The sequence below is a fragment of the Anastrepha obliqua genome, chromosome 3 (genome assembly GCF_027943255.1).
Source record: "Anastrepha obliqua isolate idAnaObli1 chromosome 3, idAnaObli1_1.0, whole genome shotgun sequence".
Lineage (NCBI taxonomy): Eukaryota > Metazoa > Arthropoda > Insecta > Diptera > Tephritidae > Anastrepha > Anastrepha obliqua.
Window position 1 is genome coordinate 2,148,366 of NC_072894.1, and position 20,016 is coordinate 2,168,381.

General features: G+C 38.3%; 1 protein-coding gene across 1 annotated transcript; it reads right to left on the reverse strand.

The window, feature by feature from the left end:
• Nucleotides 1-465: 465 nt before the first annotated feature.
• Nucleotides 466-17,325, reverse strand: LOC129241882 (uncharacterized). Its single transcript, XM_054878433.1, has 6 exons — nt 17,238-17,325; nt 8,725-10,066; nt 5,552-5,766; nt 4,050-4,237; nt 3,319-3,619; nt 466-823 (listed from the first exon to the last, which is right to left on the reverse strand). The coding sequence occupies exons 1-6, from the start codon at nt 17,272-17,274 to the stop codon at nt 624-626; spliced, it is 2,283 nt and encodes a 760-aa protein (XP_054734408.1). The 5' UTR covers nt 17,275-17,325; the 3' UTR covers nt 466-623.
• Nucleotides 17,326-20,016: the final 2,691 nt, after the last annotated feature.

Here is a 20,016-nt window from a genome sequence, read left to right on the forward strand (position 1 = left end):
TAATTTTATGCTCGCGTCAGCGCGCACTTTCATTTGCCATCTTTCATCTGTTCGCTTCCTCATGCCGGGTATATCGAAGAGAGGGTGTGGAAGAAGTTTTGAATGGGAGTGGTTGCTACTGCGCCTTTGTCGACGTGCGGAACACATTCCTTACCTGCACCTGCAAATAGCAAACCCAAATGCACAAATGGTATGGAACATTGGATGACACGCGTGATTATCTGGGGAGTTTCGTCAATTGGCGTCTGCATGCGAATTACGTTTGTACTTCTGTCTGTATGTATTTGGGTATTGTATTTCTATGTCATACAAGCTGAAAATAATTGGAAGTATTGCATAAAGTGAATACAAACGTAAATAATAAAGTTTATTTTCAACATTTTTTTTTATTCTAACGCATTTTACGCTATTAGTTGCTAATCGGTTTACTTTATGACATTTTTGATTTTGCTATTTTACTTGTGCTTGTATTTATAAAATAATATATGTATATGTAGAGATTTTAAGGAGCGCACAAAGCTCATTTTTTTGATACTTGCATTTGTATTTGCATTTATACACAAATATTAGCACTAAAATGTAAGTAATTAATTTTTTTACGGTGTGCGAGTGTTTTGAATTATTTAAGACTCAACTAAGTCCTTAGAGCAGCCGCTGTAGCCCAATTCCTCTGGTCGAAAGTAGGAGTTTTGCATGCTGTAGAGTCGATCAATGGGATTGACCATTGGCGATTGTGTGAGCGGCCCCATCAACTGTTGAAATGTGGAGTAGCTCAATCCGAGTACTGTACTCAGAAAAGGCTCATTTGTCTTGTTGCAGTTTTCTGGAATATACGGACGAATTTGAGAAAAACTAAGGCTTTTCGAGACGTTAAAATTTTAGAGACATATAGTTTTTTAGACATATAGTTTTTAGCACTTAAATCCTATTACTCTTCTCCATACCAGTGTATTTATCTAACACTGAAAAGGGTTTTGAAAAGAAAGATTAGAATTTGATGTAAAGAAATGGATTGCTAAACAAATGTTGCAAAGTGGAAGGCAATTTTCTCTCAGAATACACGTTCATTGTTTTGAAGATGGGCTAAAAAGTCCCGGGCCTAACACATAGATGGCGCTAGCTTTATTGCATTCACCCCTTTTTCAGTTAGTATGTATACATAATTGGCGCTTACACCCTTTTTGGGTGTTTAGAGGAGGAGATTTGTGGCGTGTGTCTTGATGTTGTTCCAGAAATGGAGGAACCTACAGTTTTAAGTCGACTCCGGAGCTCCTCCTGCTATTTGTGACATGTGTCTTAATGTTGTTCCATAAATGGAGGGACCTAAAGTCGACTCCGGACGGCAGATGGTTCTTATGAGGACCATTTTCATAACAGAAATACACTTGTAGGCTTACCATTACCTGCCGAGAGTCGAGCGCCATTAGAAACAACTTTTTCTTCATTTAGGTACTTCACGGAGACTCAAACCTCTCCGAATTCCGAATGGTAGTCATGCACCAACGCATTCGGCCACGGCAGCCTTAGTGCTAACCCAGCTGTTAAAATTTCATTTCTATTTATTAGTTCGTTAGTTATTGAGCTAAGAGTGACGCTACTTTTGTTATTTTCAAAATAATAGATGAAAAATATTTTCGTGTTTTAATTTACACTGCTGCTTGATGAGGAAAAATACCGTTATGGGGACTTCGCCACATTAGTAACAACAATAAAATGCAGGTTTTCTGACTTCAAACATGGTCGTAGAGACACCGATGATGCACAACGCTGTGGACGTCCAAGTGGGGCGGTGACACCAGAAATGAATAAATGATCGAAAAGTGAAGTTACGTGAGTTAGCTGCCACCGTGAAGATAGAATGTGTTGCCTGAACATTTGACTATGAGAAAGCTCTGTTCAAAGTGTCAAAAGTCAATCAAAACAATGGAAAATCTACATGAATTTAACTTCGAGTTGCTACCACATCCAACATGTTCGCCAGATTTGGCCCTCAGCGGCTATTGGCTGTTCGCAGACTTAAAAAAATGCTCGCCTGTAAGAAATTTCGCTCGAATGAAGAGGTCATCGCTGGAACCGAGACCTGTTTTGAGGCAAAAGATAAATCGTTCTACAAAAGTGGTATGATTGAGTTGTTCTTGATGGAAATTACGTTGATGAATTAAGCTAATTTTGAACAAAGGAAACGTGTTTTCTTCGTTAGGCTAGGGACTTCTCAGCCCATGTATTATACTAGTAAATAATCTACCCTTAATAGTGGCAGTGATGCTGAAGCCAAAGTTTGCTTTTAGCGGAGAGGTCCTTATAGAATTCTACTCTACCAACCCTACCATCTAACTTCGAATCAGCCGTGAACAGATGTACCAGGGCTTGTTTCAACATATTGCGTCTTTTGAGGGGATGTGTGTAGTTTAAACCAGTGAGCAAGTCTCTTAACTAGGCTTAGTCTCAGCGCTGGCAGCAGCACATTTTTGTCTGAATGCTTTAATCTGTAAATAAAAATCATTTGGTTCATGAATCTATGCAACCTTAAACTTTAGAACGAATTGACCGATTTGTTTCATTCTTTTTACATTTTATTTATGGTTACAAAGACAAGGTTTGTTGAAAGAAACTTCCCACCAGATAGCACTGGAGTCGAGTATTTTCTAAAAATCGTACTTACAGGTAAGGTCCCATTTGGCTCATATTTGTAATGTTTGTTGACAAGGGGATGAGAAACACTTTTCAAAAATACTTAGCCACTAGGTGACACGAGAGTGGAGTTGTTACTAAGTGTGCACAATGTATTATTCAGGAGCATTGGAAGCACTTAATCGAGCGTTAAAAAGTTTGCGCAATAATCAGAACCTCTTTGGAGATACGAAGGTACTGCTGGGCAACGATTTTCGCCAACGCTGCCAGTCATTCCAAGATGAACAGCTGCTGATGAAATAAATGCTTACTCGACGTAATCGAATTGTTAAGATATGTTAAAACTCTCAAGTTGACCACAAACATGCGCTGCTACTACAAATAATCCTATGGGCATTTAAAATATATCAACAAATTTCGTTGATTCGAGTAAAATGCTGCCGCCATTTCAAATCTAACTAGTCACCCTTTCACCTAACTAACTATTTTCCTTAAACTTAAAGACTTGAAATAAAATATTAAAATTATACAAAATATTGTCAGCTATAATACAACGCTGACTTATTTTAAGTGGTTTTTGCATCTTTTGCATTTCGTACTTGAACGTAAGTGCTGCAAAGTAGTCGGGTAGCATCGAAGAGGCGCGAGAGCAAACTCTCACCATCTTTGATGTTGTTAGCAACGCACCTTTATTGGTTTCCATGCAATTAAATGACGTATTCTCGTTTTCGTCTTTGATGGAGCGCATTTTTACAACACCATCCGCACAAGAGGACGCACCGCCACCACCTGCCGCACTGCCGACACAAGCGATAAAGGGTGACTCCAGCAGAGATTCACTGTCGCTGTGCGCCTCGTCTTTGATCTTCGCCAAATTGCTGTTGTCCGATTCTTGGGAATCTTGTGAGTCGCTCGCTCCTTTCGGATGCTCTTGTTTTGCCTTCTTCTGAATTTTTTTCACCTTGGCACGCTGATTTTGAAACCAAACCTTTTGAATGAATAAATAAACCATTGTTTGTTTTTTGTAACACAAATTTCAGAGTAATTTTAGTTTCTAGAAGGCAAACTCATTTTTTTGGCATGCATATCATTTATATATATATAGTAAGTGCTCTAATAATGTAACTAATTGCATCAACACTTTATTGCACATTCAATTGAATAAATATAATATTTTCATTTAAATGCGAAGCAAATATTTGCGCAATTAGCTTAAACCTGGTTTTAAACCTTTGTTCTTGCCATCTCTATAGGCATATAATTAAAATGCCCTTAAATGCTGAACCTTAATTTTTTTAACTTAATTGCGCAATTGGTGATAATTGCATAATCGTACGTGTTAAATGGGGGTGTGCGATTAAGAAAATTACACTGCATGTACAGAATTTCAAAGCCTGGCCTATTAAGCCTATACATACCTGTACAATTCTTAAACTTAAGCCAGTCTCCTTTGCCAAATTCTCTCTCACTTTGCGGCAGGGTTTTGGCGACAACTCAAAGGATGCTTTGAAGGCTCGCCTTTGCTGAGTATTCAAAATGGTGCGAGGGCGCTTCGGCCCGCGCCGTCCATCCAATTTCGGCGTAAACAAGTCATCGCCATAGAAATCTACACTTAGGAAAGAATAAACGTATAATGTAGATAGGTATGCATACATGTGCATGACTGTGTAAAGATTTGCTTATTTATATCCCTGCAAGACAGCTGTAAGTGCCTACATTAGCTGCATTCGATCAAGAAATTACCTAGCGAGAAGTGAATATAACAAACAATTTCCCTTGAATCCCATGTTGCGTATGATTTGGCAACACTGAGTTATTTGCCTTTTGACCATCTGTTATGTAATTCCATTGCTTTTCAAAGCGTTTCTCATGAAAGTAAGCAGAATACAATGTAATAACAAAATATCGCTACTTACACGAGTACTTGGAAACACTGGCTTAAGAAAAGTCACTTGAACATCGCTGAACTGCTATTATTATTATCATCCATTACAAAAGTACTTAGCGAACTATTAATTTTTGTTCTGGACTTGAGAAAAAACTGAGTAGTTTTTGATATTATATCTCGTTTCTAATTACAAAGACCGGCAGGCCCTTCCAAGTCGGTAAGGTCGAGGGTGAGCACCGAAGCTAAGAACAACAAGGCAGAATGTAGCGTCTGTGTACAGGCTAGTGGCGGCTATAAACGTGCAAAATTTTGCACGGAAGTGCAACAGCAATGATCTGATCCTGATAAATATCCGGATCAATTTATTATCCATTCTTTGCGTTTCGTTATTCGTCCTTAGTTTGGCAGCACAGCTTTTTCTAGTACTGACAAGTGAATGTATATTAAGTAAAGCAGAAAAGCTTTTGATTTCAGAGCTAAATTTCATATTGAATGGAGTATTTTGCAAAAAATGTTAATGCTGGGCTACTAGGCACAAATTATACTGGGAAATTAATAAAATTTGAATTGATAAGCTCTTAAAAATGCCGATTTCTTTTTTCTTGAAAACGTATATGATATATTATATACAGATCCGTCATCTTCTATTAATGTTTCAACTGTCATGCTACAAACAACTCATGTTGTGTAAAATATGTTCACACATACATATGTATAATATTTTCCTTGAATTGAAGTAATCGTCTGAATGTTGTTTGAAGTAAACCGAATACGTTTTCGATAACATTTTTTATAGAAGAAAACATGGTTTATGTACTACGAAGACAGAAGTTTTATATCAGTGCCGCCAATACCACTAAAAATTATTCGGGTCGTTCCAGTGGGCAGTGATCGTAAGACTAGTATAAAAAATATTCTCAGTGTATTTACTGTGTCCTAAAAAACTGCTCAATGTTGTCATCATAAAGTGTCTTGCAGTGAGTGCATATGGGTATTTGCTAAAATTGTTTGTTTTGAATTTGAACGACTTACCATATCCTTGCAGCATCTCCACTTCCTTCTCATAATCCAAACGGCAAAATAGTTGACCTTGCTTCACTACATACTGCTCCCCCTTCTTCAGGAGTCCACCGCACACCACGCACGCAAAACATTTCAAATGGAAAACGTTATCAAAGGTTCTCATAACCAGCTCATCAGAGGCGATTCGGTGACCACAGCCAAGGCATCGATTGCGTATAAATTGTCTATAGAAAATTAAATGTGTATATGTGAACGCATACATTTCAACACTAATTAATAGTACATATGCACTTGTTTTATGCATGTGAAATAAAATAAAATATTAAATCAACTTTGAAATTTGTGAAACGTAGATGGAAGCTACAATGGCTTCTAGTACATACGTAAACACTTGTTGTGCCTTAAAAAGGTATTAAGAGTACAAACTAGAAAAACAATTTAAATGGCAACTTAGAACTCAAGAGCACGAGTTCCTTAGTTCAATAAAACACCTTTCCTTTAACCCCTATGTTAATCATTTTATTATTTATTATTGCGAGGCTAAGATTTTAGTTAATTTGTACAATTATTTATACCCTAGGTATGGATTGTACATACTTTGAAAGTCCCGCAGGTTTCATCTTCTACTACCTACTGTTCTAGGTATCTAACTGTCGCATGGATATTCTGCGCTCTAACATGACCACGCTTAATAACTAGTATGGTGCTATGGAAGGCCCGCTGGTTCAGTCATGCTCCTATACCACATACTATGAGTAGTTATAGTCAAGAAATTTACTACTCTTTCCCCAAAGCCACCTTCGATAGTCTCTTCAAGATTACCATCCCGTCAAAGAGAGAAGAGGCCAAGGCCAGGGAGAAGAGGTGAAATAAATTTTTTACATGGATGACTCCATGCTAGAAAATAAAGAGACCCTAAAATCAATGGAGGCAGTTATACTAAGATCAAAGATTGCTCAGGAATGCCTGGCAGCTCTAAATGATATTAGGAACGTCTTCAAGGTCAGTCTTATATGGGTTCGGGGTCATAGAGATTTTGAAGGAAATTGCAATGCCAATGAGACAGTCAGGTACTAGTCTTCCATTGCTTGGAAGCAGAGGCAATAGGAGAATTAGTATGGCAACTTGCAAATTAAGGATAAAAAATAATATTCCCCAGGAGGCTAATAGGTCATGGAGAGAAGACAATACTTGTGTTACAACCAGGCTAATTTCGTCGCAAATAGAATAGAAAAGGTGATGAGAATTGCCTAACCTCTCAAGAGAGAACATCTTGAAGGTCGTGACTTGTGTCACCGGACATTGGCTGTTAGGGAAGTTCTCTTCTAGGCAAGGAATATTTTCGCAGGAATACTGCAGAAGTTGTAGAGACGAGGAAGAGGAAGAAACAGTAGAACACTTCGTCTGTAATTGTCCAGCCTTAGAACAAGGTTGTTAGGAAAATACCATTTTGCCTCTCTTAGGGAACTATCCGGTGTTGGGATAGAACCTATCCTACGCTTCATAAAAGAATCTAAATTGTTCCTATGATGAATAAACACTGAGGCCCTTGTGTTACATAGTCGTATCATCGTATCGTATCGTGCCACAAAAAGATTGTGAAACTCGCTTGCTAGACATAACATCCTCCGTTCTCACCATCGTATGGTGCAGACGGATGAAAAAGGGAGCCCCTTGTAATTCGAACAAAGAACCACGAACCGCCATCAATCTGAAATAATATCTTCAAAAGCCTTAAAAGGGCCCATTGACTGAGTAATTCCCGGTGAACCCTAATTATATCTCTTAGTTTGGGTCTTAGAACTGCCCATAGAATGGAATCGTAAATCAAGAAGGATAATCATAAATTAAATGGGAGAATCTGTGGATTGAAAAACTAGCTGGGCAGGCCATTTCGGCCAACAGAGCTATGATTATGGACTCTCTGTGAACTATATCGTGTTATTGGCTAGTTGATTGTCTAGAAGCTGTGATTTGTTCTTATTAAGAGACCTTGAGATCTATCTTGGTAGAAGTCAGGTTAATAGCAAAAACGTCCTGAAGAGTACGGTTGTTGAGTTTATAGAATGCTCCTATTTGTGAGAAAACACCTTTTCCGTCGAAACTGGAAAATCCGATGATCCACAAGTACAGCATTCGATCCCAGATATACGAAAAAAACGAAAGTGTGGGGATGCTCTTCGGAGGAAGGAGGAGGTCCAATATTCTGTATAAAAGACAAAATATGTGCGGTAGACAATGTGGGAATATTGGATATGGCTATGTTCCCCTAAGAGAAGAAATGTTCCTAGGAAAGGAGGTTTACGCAGGACAATGATTCCAAGCATTCATCAAAATTAGCAAAGCAGTTGTGTAAAACAGAAAAGTGGAGCAGTCTTCTGACTTGAACCTAATTGAGCATCAGGCATCACTTTCAAAGTCACAAATAGGATATAAATGTGGAGCCAAATTAAAAATTCTTGCTTCTCTATTTCTTTGGATAATTGCTAATTTAGTAAATTCAATGCCTCGTAGTTGTGAAGAAGTCATAAAACCAGCAGAAGCTGCTCTGATATTCTAAATAAATTCTCCTTATGTAGGCATTTGTTAAAAACACTGATTTTTCGTAGGAAGACTTTTGTTCCTATTATGTTTTCCTTTTTACGTTCTTAATTTGCATTAATTGTTTGAACTTGGAGTTTTCAGATATTATAATAAAAATAAATTTTCAAATATTACATCAACATATTTGCTTTGATTATATTTTACAACAGTGTACATAAATAATAAAATTAATTTCCGACCTTATCATTGCAAGTTTAGTCCATATTAAAGAGTTTGGGTTCTACGCAAACTGATGTCAGAAAACTAATCAGTATTAAATATTTTAATTTTTGCAAAGCCAAAAGTAGAAAGTAATTAACATACTTGCCGAAACATATTCGATATTCAATGGAAACCGCGTGAGATACCGTACACAAATATTACGTATACGCCCTGACAACTATTTGGAGTTATTTTTCGTTCTGTTCGATAGAGCCTCACAACTCACCTTATAATTAAAGTTATAAAGACAGAAAAAATCTTAAAAAAATAGGTTTATTTTACTAGCGAACATAAAAACATACAAACATACGTACAAGTACCATACATTTGCATACGAGTACACAGTTGTATATTGGCAGTCGTGAACAAATATTTACCTTTCGTAGTCAATGCGACAATACAGTTTGCCATCACGCGCATAACAGGAGTGTACTAAATGTAGCGCGCAAGTGGCGCACTTGAGGCATCCCTCGTGGAATGAAGTGTCCACGACACGCATTATATAACGATCACAAATTGGCTGACAACAATAGGCACACTGCATCGCGTCCGGTGCCGAGGCAGTGCGGCAAGTCAATGCTGACGATAGTGGCAAATGCAATGACAAAGATAACGGCAATGCCACTGGAAGCTCGAGTGCCGTGGCGGCGGACAGGGAGTCGCATTTGGTGGCAGTCGTTGTGGCATGTCGCAGCGATGCCGTTGGGGGTGTGTGACAAGGGGAACAGCCTTCGGTTGGAAATTGGGTGTGCATGTGCGTACCAAAATGCAATTGCAAATGTTGTTGCTGTTGTTTTTGTTGTAGCGAAGCGCCATTGTCCATATGGGACTGCATAGAGAGAAACATGCTGTTGTTGGTGTTGGCATTGCTGCCATTGTTGCTATTTAAGCAACTAGTAAGGTTACTATTACCGTTGTGGTCAATACAATTGTTGTTGCTGTTGTTATTTGCGGTATATATGGCAGCCATGGTGCAGGCGTTATTGCAGTTGGCGTTGCCACCATCACAGCCGCCAGTAACATTCAAGTTGAAATCAACCAACGTTGTTCTATCGCTGCAAAACATAGATGGGACCAAGGGCGTGGGGGAACAATCGGATGGTGGTCGCCCGGGACCCGGTCCAGTTACTGGTGCATTCAGCTCCATTTGTTGATGCTGCTGTTGCTGCTGATGCCTTTGACCAGCATTGGCGTTGCTCACTTTGTTATTGACGTTGTTGTAGCATTTGTTATCATTCGTGGCATTGCTATTATTTTTGTGGCTATTGCAATTTCCTATGACATTTGTATAAAATGTCGTTGACGCTGTTGCTGACGCTGATGCGGTTGGTGTTGTCGGATTTCCGTTCATTTCACCGCAGGCCACTCCGCTGCTCCCACACAACACCTCTCTGGATGGTACCGAACCGGTTATTGCCGTCGTTGTAGCCATTGCTGAAGCCCCGGCCCCTTCCATGCGACACGCTCCACCTCCTACTGCCAAAACTGACGCGGCTACCATTGATGCTGTTGTTAATGTTGGTATTGGCTTGGTCGCCTCATTCGAGTTGCCAGCACCATTGTCGCTTGTTGTCGCGCCGGAAGTTGTTGCTTTCAAAGCCGCTGCCAGTGTTGTTAACATTCTTTGACTTCCGCTCATCATCATGGATGTGGTCTGTTGTTGTTGTTGGTGTTGATGTTGCTGCTGTATTGGCGTATGACACTTGAGGCCCAGTGGTACTACGTAGCCGAGCCCATGCATGTGCGTTAAAGTATTCGTGTATGTTGGCGGGTACGTGAGTGTGTGCGTGTGCATAAGCGATGGATAGAAAAACATTTAAACAATTTTTATTTGAGCCTCGTAAATTCCATTGTAAATGGCAGCCATACTATTTACTCTACAACTCTCGACGGCCAACAATTGAATGACCACAATTACAAAATTCGCATTCGCTTGCGACACCATTGTGCTACAAACCAGTTTTTTGTGGTAATGCAATGGACTTGTTTACAAATTGGGTCTGTACCAGCTGACCAACAAAAACGAGCCAAATTAGTGAGGAGAGTAGGAGTTGAACTGGAGTGAATTTGTGGTTTTGTAATTATGAAAATAACTGAAATGCGGATATGTATGCAAACTGTTCACAAATACTGAACTAAATTTTTCAGATGGAAACCGCCACATAGTTTTCGCCTGCCAGATGACACAGCCAGATATGTGTAGTGGTGGGCGTATATTTTATCTCAATTTATGACAAAAATTCGCTCCATACATTTAAACACTGCAGATTGCTCAATTTCTGCAGCTAGCGGTTTATTTATGACTTTTTGTTCTCTTTAAACTTTGTGTGTGTATGTAAATATATTTTCATAATAAACAGTCCTGCGAAGATAATTTGGACTTAGGGAAGTCTGACTCATAAAACGCTGCAGTAAGTGTTCAGGTGTTTTGTCAAAATATGACCGAAAACTTTAGAGTCAGTTTGAAAAAGGAAAAAGAGTTATAAAACAGTAAAAAATGTGCCTTTGTTAATAAAATTAAGGAAGTAAGGAGTAATTTTCAATATAATTTGGATGGTGCTAGTATTGTTAGTCTTAAGAGCAGGGAAATCTTTGCAGGGCTTCCCAAGACAAAAGAACAAACGACAAAAGTTAGTCAAAATGTGCGGCGTCACATATTTTTTTATTTATTTAATTATTTCTTTATTTGTTTCATTTTCTTTATCTTATTTATTCTTTATGGATGTGATAATCTATCTATATGTATGTAAATAAAAGTTCAATTGAATACTAATTACAAATTTTTCGTTTGCTCAAACTTGACTTCGTTTATGTTTGTATCATAGCTTGCTTTGCTCTGTTACACAGGCATTGCTTCTTTGTTTTTTCATATGAGCCGGAACAAGATATCCGTTACAATATTCTCGGAAATGCTCTCAGGGCAGCAATATCTCCGGGCGCGCATTACACGCGTTTAACAACGGAACTTACAGAAGTGTAAAAATCTACATGTGCCCTTTCTAATGTGGAGGACGTGCCAAAAGAGCTATTGAATATATTTTGGGACTTAAAAAATATAAAAGCAGGCTATTCGTATGATTAAAGTTATCGTAAAAATCAGACTCGCTCGAAAATTGAATTGTCCATACATACAGATATTTGGAAAACTGCGAAATCATTCAATATTAAGGTAAGTAAGGGAAACCGTTGTACGCAGAGGAGCATACAAATGCTAGTAAGCGATATATAAGGTTGTCAAAAAAGTCTTGCGGTATTTTTATTGAATTTTCAACTGTTCATAAAATTGGTTATAATAAGCGTTTTGTTCGATGACGAGTTCCCAACGAGATGCCAACTTCATAATGCCCCTCTTATAGAAGCTCGCTTCCCTATTGTCAAAAAACTCGGAGAGCCAATTTTCACAGGACTCTCTTGAGGACAACTTCCGACTACCAAGCTCGTTCGCCATGGACAGAAATAGGTGGTAATCACTTGGTGCGAGATCCGGACTATACGGTGGATGCAAAAGAACCTCCCATCCGAGCTCCCGGAGCTTCTGGCGCGTCACCAAAGATGTGTGTGGCCTGGCGTTGTCCTGATGGAAGACAATTCGGCCTCTGTTGATCAAAGATGGCCTCTTCTGCATGAGTGCTGCATTCAAGCGGTCCAGTTGTTGGCAGTACAGGTCCGAATTGAGCGTTTAGCCATAGGGGAGCAGCTCATAGTGGATGATTCCCTGCCAATCCCACCAAACACACAGAAGAACCTTCCTGGCCGTCAATCCAGGCTTGGCCACCGTCTGGGCAGCTTCACCGCTTTTCGACCACGACCGTTTGCGCTTCACGTTGTCGTAAGTGACCCACTTTTCATCGCCAGTCACCATCCGCTTCAAAAACGGGTCGATTTTGTTGCGATTCAGAAGCGATTCGCATGCATCCATACGGGCAAAAATGTTTTTTTGCGTCAAGTCGTGTGGCACCCATACATCGAGCTTCTTTTTGAATCCAAGCTTCTTCAAATGGTTTATAACGGTTTGATGACTCATGCCGAGCTCTTGGCCGATGCTACGGCTGCTACTATGCCGGTCTCTTTCGATCAATTCAGCGATTTTATCGCAATTTTTGACGACAGGCCTTCCGGACCGTGGCGCATCTTCGATCACCTCTGCACCAGAACGAAAACTTTGAAACCATCGTTGTGCGGTGGAAATGGAAACTGTATCGGGTCCATAAACTGCACAAATTTTATTGGCAGCATGAGATGCATTTTTGCCTTTATCGTAGTAGTACTGTAAAATATGCCGTATTTTCTCTTTATTTTGCTCCATGTTTGCGATGCTATAACTCACGAACGACTTAAAGCAAACAACAATTAATCAAACACGTATTAGCATGTGAAAAGAGCTTTCCAAAAAGCTCTAGCGTCAACCGATGCGACGAATACAACTAGAACTACGCGCTTGTAAAGACAAGCTTGCGGAAATACCGCAAGACTTTTTTGACAACCTTATATTTGACACAAACGGCTTATCTGGAAACTCTGTTGATACCAGATATACATAAATATTAGAAAAGTTTGAGAAAAAGGCCATACTTAAAATTTTGTGTCTAATAACGGAATTTGGAGTCCTACTTCAAGCCAAGTGAACAGGGAATCAATAAGACCATCTTTCAAAATGAGTTTATTAGCAAAAATTTTGACATCATTTATTCGTAAATATTATTTTGATGAAGATTTCGCATTTTGGCCACACAAAGCATCCTCGCATTATGCAAGAGCAACGTTGTGTTATTTTATTTATTTATTGGCATATTTAGTCTATCAGGCAATAATTTCTTACAGACTAATTAATAATTATACTTGAATTAGGGCATCGTATTCAGAATATCAGTAAAAAATTGTTTTATGTAGGCAAAGGAAAATCATATCACATCAACCGATAGATCTCACAAATAGTCCTTTTAATGGGTGCATTACGTACATAATTCGTTCTAGCATTATCTGCATAGAAGAACAACGAAGCCCGAAATTTATTCTTTCTAGAAGTGATTGACACTCATAAACTCCTTGAAAAATAATGAATAATAAAAGTTAAAGATAATATTGACCTTCTTTTGAGCAGCGCTAAGCGTGCAATATACGAAGGCATAGGATCCGAGAAACCCAATGAACGTAAAGCAAAATTTTAGAAACACCTTCTGCACGTACTCTATTCTACAAATGTGGAACTGGTGGAAAGGGCGCCAGATTATTCCAGCATACTCCAGATGTGAGCGAACAGAGGAGATATAAACAGGTTTTATGGTGAACGGATCAGTAAATTCAGTGCTATTAAGCCGCACAAAAGCTAGCGCATCCTTTGAAACGACAAAATTAATATGACTGATGAATGAAAATTTAATATCAAAGATAACGCCAAGATCCTTAAATTCATGAGGGATTGTAAGATTCCTTCAGAGAAGCTGGACAGGTTTTATTTTTAAAATGCATGACTTTGAAAAAAAAACAAGGACGCATTTTTTAATATTTAAAGAAAGATGTGATCTCAGGCACCAAGAATATAATTAATCTAGATGGGTTTGAACGATAAAGTAAACTGGAGTGGAGTACATCTGAATTTGAAAGGAAATTCCAAAAGGGAACCTTGCTCTGGTATATAGATGGCTCGAATACATCAGAAGGCATAGGAATATTTGGCGATTCTGTGAGGATGGGTAGTTTTTCAAGTATCTTCCACACGGAGGTACAGAGATCCGCCTAGACAGAAACCTCCGGAATGAGCGGATTGCGATTCTGAGCGATACTTAAGGGATTGTCATCCTGTGAGGCTAAGTTCTCATTGGTCCTTGAGTGTATCGATAAACTGAGTTTGTTCGCATCCGGCTTATATGATCTTTTTAAAATGCTAAATATTTTTCCCCCGCGACACTTTTACCATTGCAAAGTTCTGAAAATTTGTTCGCTCATATTTTGCAGTTCCGAGTTCTTGCACTACCCTTTTCCGCAATATCTATGCCATAATATCTTGCAAATTTTTCAATAAACTTCCTTCAATTCCTTCCTTTTCAATAAACTTGTTAGAATATTCTCCGTTCTCTCGAAAGAAATGAATGATGGCTTTTCGGCTTCAAACATGTTGGTATTGAAGTAATGTTGCGGCCGACACATAATTTATTTTTTCATTCAAACCCATTCCAAGAGCATTTAACATCCAGTAATATATATTTAAGAATATGGATGGATGGATGGATACTTTATGAGGCTTGCACTTCGACCTGATCATCTTTTGTGCTCTCTACAAATAACAGTACCTCCCCCAGACCCAGTTCCCTTACTAAACTCAGGATAGAGCTGGGTTGGATTGAGCGTATGTGCCTTCTTCCGTTTCCTCTGTGAATACTCTGCCCGATGGAAGGGTAAAAGTCAACCCTGGGCAAACCGCTGCTCGAGAGTGTCGAATGGTAAGGTAGAAATGTATTTGTCTAAATATTTACAGTGTTTGGTCAGAGTTTGTCCGTCCTATTGAGGTATTAACATTGTCTGTCACCTGTTTCATTTTCATACGGAAACTTACCATTCTTTTGTAACGCCGCTTAATAAGATTAAACGACTTCTGATAGCCATCCAAATCACATATGCCAATATTTAGCTCACGCCCCTTATGGGAATTTTGTTATATATGGAGGTCTTTAGCGGAAGGTTAACTAAAATTAAGTATGGTAAATATATTGACATATTGCTTATCCGTGACGCTGCTTGAGACAACTGGATTTGCACTTGTTTTTATTCTTATATTCTGCTGAAATAGATGGCATTAGGCCAAATAGAGCTACCCCCTTTTGTATTTATAAGCATTTAAATAGTCACAAATGCTTGGCATATGGTTTTCGGAAGCCACCAGCTTACCCTTCCATTCGCTGTCTGGTTAGGCTGTTTTGTTTTTGCATTGTGATTATAATTAAATTATAAAAGAATTTAAGTCACTCAGTCAAATATGAAGGCAAACGCCCTTTCAGTTTTGCTAAACGTCGGTCGGATATACTGAATTTGTACGTAAAATAGTCAACAAAAGGAAATAAATGAATCTAAATGTGTGTGCGTGTGTGTGTTAATGTATGTAGATTCAATGACTCGCGGGAGGGTAGAAAGATATTTAAAGGTGAAGGCTGGGCAGCTACAAAGTCCTTCATCCCCAATTTTGAAATGGCAAGGGCATGGCAGTCGGCGGATTGTAACTATGCAACTTCAAATGCCTGCACTCATACACGTACATATGTGTGTGCAGCTTCAAAAGGTCAAACGAGCATAAGCAGTAAGGTGCCGTCGCTATGGTTGTTGTTACTCAGAGGCGAGCTGTTGCTTTAATCCGATTTTGCCGAAAGCAAAAACAAAAAACAAATATTTCATTGCACTTTTTGACTTTTTGATTCTTTGAAGAAAATAAACTGAAAATCGTCGATTTCAATGCAAAGAAATTATTCCGACCTTTGATGCTTCCGCGTTACACTAACCTGAAGAATATTTGAAATTAAATCAACTTCCTAGAAACGACATCCGATTTGCTACAGGGAATATAATTTACCTATCTACTCATGATTAGAAAGACTTTGTCAATTAGGAGTACATAATTCTTAAAAACTGGGAATCGCATAGTTTTCAAAATAAAAAGCTGAAAGTAATGATTCAAATCTGCGTGCCAGTTGATAGATTGTCTCGCTGCTTTTTTTCTATTTGATTGGTTTTGGTAGCAGATGAAAGATGGGAGAAATGGGGGTAACTGGCCTAATGAGTGTTCTTTTTATATACATATATATCGATGGCCTTTTCGATATAGTGGCATTTGAAACAGTCATAGAGAAAAGTTGTGGAAATTATTTTAATTACCCAGCAATAATTGAAAAAAAAGTTGAAAAAGTTTACGTTTTATTTATATTTTAAAGAAAAATATATGCATATATTTATTAAAAAATCGATAATACAAAAATATTCATTTCTAGTTTTAAGAACTTAGTAGTTGGATTGGAAAAAATAAATGCCAAAAGATTAGGAATTTTTCTATACCTAGTAGGCAGCTAGGCCCACATGTCGGTGAATAAAAATGGACCAAAATTTGAAGGCAGACGGGCTAATTCGATTCAGATTAGTTTGTCTCTTTGCCTACAAAAACTTTAACTATTTCTTCTACCATATTACTTAAAACACTCGTTGAAATTTTGCACGCTGCCCTAATTTATTGCAATATTAACCATATGCTTTTAGAATTCTCTTGTTTTCGCAATTTATTTTAAGTAATAATTCATTTAATTTTATGAAAAAATGTCTTAATTTTTGAACCGTGAAATGCACTTATTTACTCTTCCTAAATCTATTTTGTTATGAATTTTGTTTTCTGCCTTTGAACAGACGATCGCTGAAATGGAAAATCGCTTTACCGCTTGTGCTTTGGACTAAAAGTAGCAGACAATTAATGGTTACTTTAAGGCGTTAAAGCATAATCGAGTTAAAAGGTTGCTAAATTGGACCTCTCACTATTCAACAATGAAATAATTACTTTATTCTCATTGTCAGATCAGCAATATGCCTACCTGTTATCACATTCCACAAAAAGCTATAAAAATATTTAAAAAGTGAGCAGAATTCTATTTTGTTCTTACTTTTTAATAAGCTTATATCGCTTCAATATTTGCACACCACTGTTATTTAATATCATTTCCATTTTAGTTTACATTTCCAGTTAATTTTTTTTTATATTAATTAAACATCTCAGCTGAATACCCAATTGGCCGACGGGGCAGTAAGTTGATGATGACCGTCGGGTTGTTGTAATTCTTAAGACATCACCAACCACACACTCACACACATATGGATCTGGTTGTACTGCGTCTTCTAGTACAAAAAAAAAAATACTCACACGTGGCAATTTGTATTGGATGCTGCTCGTCAATCATTTTTGATTTTTATTAATAAAATCATTTTTTTTGCATTTGGTTATAGTTTCTTTCACATTCACTTGCTCGCAATCATTAAAGCGTCGGGTGATGATAACAAATAAAATTATACGTTTAAGTTTGCATACAGATACGGAGTCTTTAAAATTGACTAGTTTTCGAAAATTTCAACAACTTGTTTCTATGAAAGTGCGACTCGTATTTCTGTTGACTAACAATGCGCTACGGATATGCTTGAATGACTACGCGCCTCTGTCATTGTTGAAATCTGAAAAAATGCTCTTGTGTTGGCCACCAGCCTGTAGTCTGTTTGTTATTGCTAGAGGGATATTTTCTCCAAGTCGAATGGAGGGGCAAGTCGCTATTACTTGTGTGCTTTTGCTATGCAGTTCTACATGTACAAGCATTAGTAAGTATGTAAACGTGTGTGCGTGTGCACGTTTCCAAGAGAGCGCCGCCATTACCAAAAACATACTGAGGCAAAGCGAACAAACGCCATATTTCGACCCAAGTTTAATACTCGCACGCTGTTCAGTCATCAAAGCGTGCAATGCGCAGCCCAGCATCCAGCATCCAACATCCATTCGAAGCGCCATGTTTCCAGTACATTGCAAGTACACATTTGAGACACTGTCGAAATTTCCCTCAGATATGCAATGCTCCAAGCGGAGTACGCGCATGCGTTGGACAATGGGCAATGCTAGAAAATGGGAGCTCTGCTTTGTCATGTGTCGCGTTATTGCATTGTGTCCTTTCTGCAGCAACAAAAATAACAAATAGCCATGAAATAAGGGAGCATAAAGCATGTCGTTGACTAGATTGAAAAAACGTCCTAAACGTTGTTATTGGTTTGCCTTAATACACCCCCGAGCAACCGATAACTTAGTTGTCTATGTCATTGTTTTTTCTTTTGTTTTTTGTTTTTTGTATTTTGGTTTTGGGTTTTCTTGTTTTTGCATTTATATTGTGCAATCTCGCAATTTTTACATCGAAAGACACAACACAAAGAAGAAGAAACGATAAAAATACGCCCACTTATAAGCTTCTTATAATACTATTCCATATTCAAAGATACTGAAGTCAAAAGAAAAAGTGTAAACTTTGCTGTCTTCTGCACTGAATGAGGAGACTGTGTTATGAGGAAAGCACCGATTTAAGAATCTGCGAAGAAAGGAAATACCGAAAATATTCATATTATTTTTGTTGCAGACATTCATCACTGGGCTAATAGTAACGTATCCTGTGTACATACAAATATCTGAGAAGTGTGCAAAACAAAATGCTGCAACGGCGAAAACAAATACTTGCCAACCTTCTCCGTTCCGATTGTAAAATATATTTGTATGTATGCATGTAAGGGGTTTGGCGCCCGTCGTTTTACTCTCGGATAATTCATTGCCTTATTAAGAGTGCACGTTATTATTGTTTTTGTTAACAGCTGATGGAATTGTTAATGAATTAAAACATCGTCTACGTCTACTCGTTGCAAAACACTTTCTGCCGTTTTCGACTGTTGGGCTGCCTAAACGATGGACCTCAGCCTCAGCATGACCCACGCCCACACCCACGTCTCAGCCTCAGTCTCGGCTGTGGTATAGTCTTTTAGTTCTTTCCGTTGAGCTGTTAAAGTTGATCAGATGCCAATGCATAAAGTTGTTGTGCCCATTTTCACCTTATTTCATATTTTATTTGTATGTATGTGTGTTATGAGGTTATGAGTATGCGAGTGTGTACATCATTTGTTCTCTTCCGGACGAGTTGAAGCGTTTCCACTTGTTCCTTCACCGACCACGTGCCACTGACTTGTTGGCTACCAGCGGCGACCCTACTATTCGCCCACTGCGTCCCGCTGAGACCCATCACGAGCGTCTAACGCCAGTCTGGTAGCATTTTGTGTAAAATTCCTTGCGTGTTTCTTCGCGGCGTTCCTAATGGAGAAGGCGGGGCATTGAGAGAGGAAGTTTATACCAGGCGATGAAGATGCAATAGGTGTACTGCTTGTATATGTACTCACACACACACACTTTGATATAGTAAGTAGTGCACACATAATATTATGCTCTCGAATTTCTGCTTAAATTAAGTACAAAAACTTGTACCCTAACAGATTTTAGGCGTATATTTATGTATGTACGACTATTTAGATATATGTATATGAGAAAATGTATATTTACATATATACATACGTATGTACGTATATATGTACGTAAGACAATTGAAGTGATAATTGAGTGAAAGTCTCGAAATCACACTTATTCATTGAGATTGTTTCGCATTTCATTTGTTTTAATATTTATTTATGCATTTTGGAATCCTATTGATAGATTTCGTTTCATTTACGCGACATATCAATATGTGAATGAGTGGTTTATACATATAAGCACATGTAAAACCTTGACCATAAAGTTCCCGGAACAACCGCGAGGTGATGTTCTAAGTCAACTGATTCGAGTTCTGTTTTGCTTTTGTTATTTTTGTACTTGCTTCTGTGATTAGTATTCTAATCAACATTTTATCGGCATTGCTTGGTATTTGTAAAAGTTACGTCATCTTGCATAGGTAGACTGCACGTGTTTACGGGTTTTTACAGGTTTACAAATTGATTTGAATTTGCAGCAACTTAGTGGCAGTAACTGCAAATTAACCATCAGAGTGCTGGCAGAGAACTTGACCATTGCTTATGGATCCGTTCAATACATTGCACAATAGTTAATTTTTTGGGCTTGCGTCGTGTTGCTGCAA